This window comes from Anopheles stephensi, unplaced genomic scaffold (genome assembly GCF_013141755.1).
Source record: "Anopheles stephensi strain Indian unplaced genomic scaffold, UCI_ANSTEP_V1.0 ucontig281, whole genome shotgun sequence".
NCBI lineage: Eukaryota > Metazoa > Arthropoda > Insecta > Diptera > Culicidae > Anopheles > Anopheles stephensi.
Window position 1 is genome coordinate 227,473 of NW_023405215.1, and position 9,735 is coordinate 237,207.

The following is a 9,735-nucleotide window of genomic DNA, read 5'->3' on the forward strand; positions in this document are numbered from 1 at the left end:
TCATTTTACTCGGTTCGTTTTGACCCATGTAATGGAAAATTATGTTGGGCGGTTATGAAGCAGGACCAAATTCAAATCCGATCCAGACCTCCTCCCTGTAAGCAGTGCTGACTACCTTGCTATGGGTAAAATCAACTCTCAGAAATCCAGAAATGGCAAGCCGAGACCCCTCGAGGTTGGTAGGCGGACCGATTGGGATTTGAACCCCGGTGCTGCCGTATGAAAACCGGCGCCGTTGTCCACTCCGTATTACTGGAAAGTAATAATTAAGGTAAATTTTGAACACATTTTTGCTTCCAACCTGTTAAAATATAAATTACACAAATCAGTTCATCCTGGAGCTCTCAGACAATTTTTCGGTTTATCCTTGATCAATCTCTTAGTAGAAATTGCAAAACCGATTATTAAGTTATTGTAAACCTCTCGTTACTGTAGGCGAGACTCCATTATATGATTGAAAAGTTTCTCTAAAGAGCTTGCCTTATTCTAAAGCCAATGGAGACATTCTCCGAAGTGATTCCATAGTTCCATTTTTGTTTTTTAGAAAGCTTCTTCCGTTTTGAAACATTTCAAAAATCACCATTTAAGGGATTTTTTTTAACTTTTCTCTTATTAAAAGTTCATTTGTAAATTTGGGCGATATGAGAACACCTAATGTCAAAATCTGCAACCCTTCTTAGTTAAATTAAGAATCAATTACCCTCCATAAATAAAAACTTATCATGTCTTACAAAATCTCACCATTTCTTGCTTTATTTGGCAGAATACGTCTTTTCTGGCAGTCCTGCAAAAAGGATAGCATCAAAAGACCCTTAAACACATCCCGTTTCTCACTGTTTTCTTAAGTTCCCTGACAAGTAAATTAAAAAAAACTAATATCTACTCCAAAACATACTGTTTGTTTCTTTGCCCCAAACATCTGTTAAGTGTAAGCCATTTTTCTCCACTGCACGGGATCTACTGTATAATTTGAAAACTCGGCTATTAACACCAAGGACCATTGCCAAGATGCTAGCAAAACAACTGCATAAATCTTCACACCTTAGCAGGATATTTATTGGCTCTACCTGGTGTTCGCTCCTGGAGCACTGCACCACTGAACTCCTTCTCCCCACTGTGACACACTTTGTAAAAGTGATCATTATTTTTCTTCCAGTTCAACTGAAACTGTAGTGTCTTAGCCTTCCTTTCTGTTCCTGTTTGCTACCGTAATGTTTAAGAAAAAGGGGTGAATCCAAAACAGCTACACAAACCATTTGCTTCTGTTACTGGCACTGCTGCTTCTCTTACAAGAAGGCATTCTTTCGAAAGCAGCATGTTACGGCTTAAATTACTGGCACATGTTGCTGCAGCCACCGGTACGCGCAGCCTTCCGTTTTTTTTTTTATTTTTGCACTATCCACTTGGTTCATGGCGCGTAAAAGTTGCGCTTACGATATTGAACTTTTGTGCCTGGCAGGCGCACATATTGTCAAACACGGGGTGTGCTGCATATTGCGCTCCGTAGCTGGCTTCCCGACATGCCAGCTGGCTGTAAATCTGTCGGCAAGTACAGTGCACACTGCTCACCTGTACGGTGCTCGAGTGCAATGCAAACCTTATCCTGGAAGTAGTGAGGAATAGCGGAACAAAAATGAAAAAAAACTAAAATGAATAACATAAAGCAACACCGGCTGCTTCCAGGATCAAGTTCAGCTTTCATAAATTGTGTCAAACTTTTTATTCCGAAAAGAAACAATCTGCAGTAGAATCTGCTGTTTGAAACTCGCGAGACCCCCCTCCCCCAAAAAAAAAGCTCCAACTTTGAAAAGTTTATTTGAACTCGCTTCACTACACTATCTTTGGGAGTATCTCTAAAGCATGCCGGGATTTTTTGTTTTGTATTCAAGTAGTTCTGATTTATACGCTTTGCCAACCTTGGTCAGAATGCTGCTTTCATCATAAAACAACAAAGAACGTGTACTGTTTTGTGCAAAAGTTGTGTTTTGCATTTTTTGTTCGCGTTGTGTTTTGTTTTGTTTATTAAATTGTAACGTGTATGTTTTTATCGTGCATCGACACACACAAACAGACTCGAACAGTCCGGAACAAAAATGTGTTTACGCTACAAGCGTGACAGGGAGGGAGAACGGTTAGGGTTCGCGCAGTCGGTCGGTACTGCATCCATGTCCGCATCATAAAGCAAACGCTGCACTTTGTTGTAAATAGTATATTATACCCTTCGTGTGGTGTGAGGCAGCAAAAACCAGACAATCTCGAACTAACGCTAACTTTCTATCCTTTCTTTTCATGCCACTATCTTTATCCGCCTGGTGTACGGACACACGAACGACGCGTGTTTACTTCCGGATGCTACGATGTACCGCGGGTCTTTGCAAAATATGACCACAACAAAAACTCTCCCATTCCTTCAAACCCACCAACAATGGACCGCCCACAGTGGAGGTTCTGTTTCTGGCCTGGGGCGTACGGCTCTGCATCATGGTACGGAAGGCACCGTCCGAGTTTAACGAAAGCCGCTTCATATCGATGGCGATCTACAACGAATTTCTACTGACCTGCTTCCTGAATGTGTCAATGTGAGTATCCGACCCTAATGAATGTGTGTGTGTTTGCCCGCCAATGAATCATGCACTTTTGCTGACCTTTCATGTGTTTTGCTTCGGGTTGAATGAAGTTTTTGTGATTTTTTTTCTCTGGATTTTGTTTATTGTTTTGTTTATTTATTGCTTTTTTATTACTTTTACGATGGGTTTTTGTTGCGGATGTAATGCGGATCCAATACCGCAAGGGATGCATTAAAAGCCATAATCAATAGCAAGGCTGTTCATTGTTATATTTTGTGTGGCGATGAGCCGGATCCGGATGATGAATAAAAATTAACAAATCGAAGAAAATTTCATGCAAAACTTGAAATTCAACAAATGGAAAAATGATTTATTCATTTATAATATTAAAAAATATATTTTTTTCTCCCTCAAGGGTTTATTACTGAACACAGCAAAAATCAAACCAGAATCGGTGAAGATGCACAGTAAAACTCAAAATACTTCCCATAAAACTCTCCTTGTTAATAAGCGCCCACTACACCCGAACATTAAAAAAAACCCCTACATCGTCGTAAAACCCGTCTGCCCTCAGGATATCTCGATTGAATATTAATTTGCGGACATTGGCAATTCCGTACCAAGTGTTTCAACCTCCGCTGCACAGTTGACCAATTTGAATGAATAATTTGAACTTGCTTCCTCCATGTGTTTTTCTTTTATTGTGTCTCTTCCTCCTTTTTCCTACCATAACAAGACGTAATCGCAAATGAAACGGTTTTGTGAAGATTAATTATACAGTCTGTGTGTTCGAATGTGCCCCACACACCGCACCGGATGTGGATGCTTGTGCTTGTGGATGTGTGCTTGTCACACTGAGTGGCAAAGTATGGTCGGTTCATCGGTCGGAAGCAAATGAATATTTTAATATGGAAATTATTATCCTTAAACACCTCACTTGTCATTGAACCGGTTCGACTGTGGCTGAAGGGGCTTTTTTTTGCTTTATCCCTTCATATTTCCGATGGCTTTGCCGGTGTGTGTGTGTGTGTGTGTGTGTGTGTGTGTGTGTGTGTGTGTGTGTGTGTGTGTGTGTGTGTGTGTGTGTTGTACAACTTGTTACTAGCCAAATGGTTCATTTTCATTCTGTTCATAAAGCTCGTCGGATGAGCAGAACTGTGTTAACAGTACTCGAAACGCTATTTCCTGTTCACATCCTTCCATGCATTCGTTACTTGTCTCTCCTGCTGGATGATACCGAATAGTGCTGTGTGCTAGGGAAACAGATTGCTACAATGGAACTGTACATCAGGACTGGCAGAGTCATTTGTTTTTCTGCGCTCGTTCGTCCTCGTTCCATCCTGAAACCCGCTCGCTCGAATAGCACATTCTTTAATGCATTCCGGAGTTAGATTTGAATATCGTTGGTGCTTAACTTGTCGTTGGTGTAGCACTAGTGTAGCGAAATAGAAAACCCATCATCACATGATCCAAATCGATGAATGTGGCTACTTTTTTTGTTTTGCTTTAGAACATTGATCTTTTTGCTATCTACCATTCTCTCGTCGAGCGCAACCCATACACACGCGTTAACGCTTATCGATTGGTGCATGTGTTGGATTTATGGATTGGAAAACTGGGCTGATACGGGATGGTACAGCACCCTCATCGATCCTTCCTTTGCATGATGGGTTTTTAATGTTCATTCTTGACCACCACCATCACCACCTTTCCATCCAACGGACTTCCATCGTGATGATCCCACCGGGATACTTATCTGCTAGGAATATTTTTTTTTGGCTAATGGCCAGTTCATGGAGGCGCCCTGCCGCTATGCAAATAAGCGCCATCATTGATATTCAAGGCAGGCAAGTATTTATGAGGGGGAAAAATGTTGCTACTGCTTTGGCCTGCCGTACCGTCGTCGTTCATCGCTTTTAACGCTAAGCTGATGGATAGTTTAAAGGGAAGGGAAGTGTTCTAGCCAACAGCAGGATTTGTTGTTTGAATCCTTAAAGCTGTCTTAATTGTTTTAGTTTTTTATCCGGTGGATGTTGTGAGTAAGTTTACTGTATATAGAGTTTCAATCAACAGTTTTTTTTTTGTAAAAAATATATCGAAACATGGAGATTGAGAAGCCTTGGTCAAGGGTGTGATCATTCCTTTGAAAACAATTCTTAAAACAAGGCTTCTCAGATGTGAAAGCAATATTCACAACTTTCATGGCAAACTTTTATGGACATACAGTGATGGACAATAGAATGAGACTACGATTATATCTGATTTTCAAACGTTTGGCTTGGAAACTTCACAAGTGAAAATCAAATCAAATTTTGGCAAAAGCATTTCTCAAACCAAGGTCTGCCCGGTTGTAGACGCGACAACGGCGCCGGTCTTTCTTCTTCGGCAGAACCGTGGTTCAAATCTCATCCGGACCATGTCGCCATCGTGTGGACTGACTATCCAAATAAAAGGTAGTGGTATTATCCTTATGTCTAGTAAGCCAGAAATGGTAGGCATTACCTAAGAGGTGGTTAAGCCAGGGAAGAAGATCCTCAAAATCTAAATTTTCTATATCAGTTTAGCTTTACTAATAAAATGAGCCAGTCACTCATTAAAAATGAAATGCTCTTATAAATTAATTTTTTTGTTAAGTTGAAAAACAGTAAGAGCCTTAAACTAAAATTAAAATTTTGGTTGAATATGGAATTTGCAGTCCTACCATTTGAAGTTCAATTTGCATCATCAAATGAAAAGATCGGTTGATTATCTGCTGTTTTGTTTTAAAATATATGCTTAATTTTGAAACATAATAAGAAAATATAAACCGGGAAACGAAATTGATCTTCAGCATCATCAAATCATCTTCATCATCGTCGGGTTAAATAAGGCAACCGTCAAGAGCTCAGTAAATCATCTCACATGCGCTGAAAGCTTTCTATGAATTCATTATAAAAAACGTACTGCTTTAAAACGGAAAGTATCAGGACCGACCCCAAGCCCGTAGCATCCACGGTGCCCAGCAACTCGTCGAGATGTTCAGAAGAAACCGCATGACCGACTATTATCAGTCTACTCGAGAAAAGGTTCATGCATCACCGGGTTTGACGTAAGACGACCACACTGGGCACCACCATCACCACCACAATTCAATCCATCTTTTAACGCAACCAAAACCCGCAGGAATGATGCCCGGGTTGCCTTCTTCATGGCCGGTCCAAAATAAATAGATTTCATTTTCTGGTCATGTCTTGCTTCCAAGGACCGCTCGGCGCTCTCTTGTCTTACTTCTTCTACCCTGCTAGTTTCCCGTTTGTCGAGAAACCGTGCAAAGGATGATAGGATGTGGTGATGGTAGTGGAGCATAGCAAATAAGAACCCAAAAAAAGGGTGGCCACAAAAACACTCAAATGCCCACTCATCCGCAGGATGAGATGAAACACTGTTCCCACACTAAATGGAAAGACGGAAAATGTACACATTCTGTAGCGCCACCGGGAAAACAAAACGATTCCGAAAGGCACCAGAAGCAGAAGAAGCTGCTCCAGCAACAGAAACAGAAACATGGTGTAAAATAAATCAAGCTCTCAGTCCCAAGGACCCTCCCGTTGGGGGTATGAAGTGAAGGACAGGAAAAAGGCGAACCACGGGACGAACAAAAAAAATGAAACAGAAACACGGAACCACCGGATAATAAATCGCTCTTTTCCGCTTTCCCGTTTCCCCGTCCCGGCTAGAGCTAGAACAAGTCAAACGCTGACGGGTCCCACCGCCAATGCCACGTCATCTCATTCAGCGGTCAAATGTGGTCGTTTTAGTTAGTTTTTTTTTTGTTTGGTTTGTGGGTTTTACTATGTCAGAAAGCTGCGAAGAAAGCGTATTAAGACGTTTGTCCTTACGCCTCGAACCATCAAATGATAGGCGAAGGTCGCGAGACCTCCTGCGACATAAACTATGCAAAACATGGCCCACTGTTGATTCTTTTCCACTGCGTCGGATGCGAGTGAGAGGCTGGTTTGACACTGGGGAGCAGTGAAGGCGTCGCGAAAAACTTCCCGAGTACACTTCCCTGTGGCGTCAAACGATGTCACTTTGCACAGCAGTCTTCGCTAGGGTTCCAGCCGAGATAATGCTCCCCCAGTGGAAGATACCAGTGCGGGATTACAAATTTCAAAAGATTTCTGTGGAAAAAAGATGGAATACCTCAAGCGACGTTGTCAAGGGAAGGAAAGATATGGCGGAAAGCAATGAGAGGGCGTAGAAGGGAGGGAATCTTAAAACAGGAGATGTTCTTGGTAGCGTTTTTGTTTCATGATAAGTAGTTTTAGGGATTTTAATAGAAAAACAATCAGGATTAGCAACTGCTAGTTGAGAAGTTACTTGTAGATAGCTCAGGTTAAGATCTTCAAAGCAGTTTGAACGTAAAATAATTTTTATATACTCAACGTTATATTTTTTATTCATGAAGTATGGCCTGGCCATATTGCTTCAAAGTAAAATATAACATATCTAAAAAAATTACTTTTGCTTCAGAATAAGAAAAACAATAGAGCATCCCGAAAATATTTAAAATATTCATTCCATTTCTCTGGCTCCAGCTTCAGACACTACTAGCTCACGAACGCCATTTTCATCATTGTCTATGAGCTGAATTGCACCATTCCTTTGTCTTCACGCTCGAAAACAAAAACTATCATTTATTTATAAGATATTTAGACGAACCTTTTCCCTGCTGTGAAGAATGAACCGAAAGCTCCACACGATAGTGTTGATGATCATTATGCAGGACTAGACTGGAGTTTTGCTCCAGCATAACGAGACGCCATTTTCCGCCAAGCTATTTTGCCGGAAGTGATAGCCATTTTGCCACGCTTTCTCCTGCTCTCTCTCTCTCTTTTTCTTAAGTTTAATTTTTATCATTCTTTCTAAATCTGATGCAGTTTTCCACAGCCACAGCCACACTGCAAATCTTTCTTTTGCCGTGTGTAGACAAATCTTTCTTTCTTTCCTGATGTGCGTTTTATCACAACCAAAAGAAAGCTTCCTCGTTTTTCAAACAAACAATCTGCAAAATTGCTTCCATCGCGGAGCTGTTCTTTGCTTTCTTCGTTAACTTATCTCGCCTTTTCTTTCTCTCTCTCTTTTCTTTCATTTCAGGTTGTTCCTGCAGTCACCGGCTAATCCCGATTTATTGTACATCATATTTTTCTGTCACACGCAGCTCACGGTCACGCTGCTGTTGGCTTTGATTTTTGGCAGCAAGGTAAAACAAAAGACTTCCATCGTCCTTCCCTCCCCCCTCTCAACAAGTCGTCACCCCCTTATGCTGCTTCACATCAGTGTTAGTCCTTTCATATCCCCCTGTTCGCTTTCTCGGTTACCGGCATTTTGTGATCCTTCTCCTATCGTCCATTTCTCGAGAGTACTTGATTGCTTTTCTTGCACGTGTAAGTGGTACCTTTCGGGGAATGGTAGCCCACCCGAGAGAGAGACAGAAAAAAAATGTATCCGTTCGTTAAGACAAACAATCGTTAGCCTCTTGCGTCCTTTCCCTCTTTTCGCTCTTTCACTCAACGCTTGTCCGTCTCAAAGGGCTCTTACGGGTATTGCTCTCGACAAAACCCCAAAACAAAACCCAAATAACATCCCAAAGATCACCCGAAGAAACCACCCCTAACGCGGCACACGTTCTTTGGCCGTTTTGTGTCGATCGCACTTGCGATGAAAAGCCCGGTGCAGGTGAAGAAAAGCGACCGCTTAAAACTCAACCTATCTTATTTTGGTTTTTCATTTTTTTGTGTGTTTGTGTGCTTGCGCACGCTTTATCCAACTCCATCCCGACCGACCGACTGAGCGCTTGCAACCAGCAATCGGTATGGGGTTCGGGGGAATAAAAACGAAACAAAACTGAAGAAGGAAAAAAGGGATAATGAACCACTTCTAGATAGCGATCCTGTAAATAAAACCCATCGCTCTAAATGAAAAGTACACACGAACGTCCAAGTTTGTCGCCACTTTGTGCCGCTAGCCACCGCAGATAAGGACAAGAGCGGATTTTTTTTCTTCTTCATTTTCTTAGTTTATTTCTGGTCTATCCCTGTGGCGTTTCCTCCTTGAACTCCGTCAAGTGCGGTTGACAATTTCCTGGAAGTATTTTATTAAACTTAAGTCATCAACAATCATCCGTTGGATGGTGCGAAGGGCCCATTGGAGCACGAGAGAAACGAGTTGTTTCGAAATTATCTCCCGCTTGCTGCGCCGGGATTAGTCAATGAAAAGTTGTTTGCCTTTGCATTGTGAAATAGCGCGAGTTGAATAATTTAATGTCAATAGCACGGGTGACGCTGGTGTCCTGAAGTTCTTCGCTGCGTTCCAATTTTATCGCTTACGAGACATTTTCTAATGTTCCTGAAGGATGAGGATCTCGCCTTATGGAATAACGCCTTTATAAGCTGCACAAGCGAGCACTGGTAAAAGCTCTGTCGATACCTTTTTCTCGATAAATCCTCGGTCACCTTTCACCCTGGTAAGTCTTTTCTTATTATAACTTTCGCCCGGCAATCGGTTAAGCTGTGTACACCTGCGATGTAGCACTTTGCAGGATGAATCTAATCTATCCGTAGCTCAAAGAGCAACTCTCAGCGGAGACTACTTGTCGGCCGCAACCAAATCTCTGTCAAATTTGATTTCGTGTAAATTTCGTTCCCAAAATCTCTAAGCGTTCGCTGGACAACCCCTTTATCTCAGCACCATACTCACTTTGAAATGTCGCTCATGATTACTTACTTTCTTATCCTTCCACGCGTTCTCCTTTCTCCGTCACAGGTGTACCTGGTGTTCCGGGGCGGTGGCAAACATCAGGACGATCCGACCGGGCTCGGCATCAAACCGTCCGGTGCCAAATTTATTAGCCGCTCGCACGGACGAACATTCGCCAACGCTAGCAGCGTCACGACGTCTACCGCCCAGCTCGGGGCCAACATGGGTCAGTATCAATCTGTTTGCGTGCGTCGTTAGTAGTTTGTATGTTCCCGCTTTCGTTTCGTTCCCCGTGTAGAGGTTCAGAAGAAGAATTTATCAAATCAAACGGTCAACATACGGGAAAATGGCAACGCAAACGCACACTGTTTGATGTTCAATCGTGCAAAAGGATATGGTTGCCGAATTGAAACGAGCAGCAATGAGCGCA

The 9,735-nt window shown here is 42.1% G+C and overlaps 1 protein-coding gene across 1 annotated transcript in view; it reads left to right on the forward strand.

Moving 5' to 3' along the window:
* The window catches only part of LOC118516350 (probable G-protein coupled receptor 158), a gene marked incomplete at its 3' end in the record, with an annotated part of 95,466 nt that extends 85,935 nt beyond the window's left edge, over positions 1–9,531 (forward strand). Inside the window, exons 12-14 of the mRNA XM_036062168.1 lie at positions 2,441–2,579; positions 7,704–7,809; positions 9,372–9,531. Coding sequence (XP_035918061.1) covers positions 2,441–2,579; positions 7,704–7,809; positions 9,372–9,531 — 405 coding nt within the window. The remainder of the gene's footprint in view (positions 1–2,440; positions 2,580–7,703; positions 7,810–9,371) is intronic.
* Between the last annotated feature and the right edge of the window lie 204 nt (positions 9,532–9,735).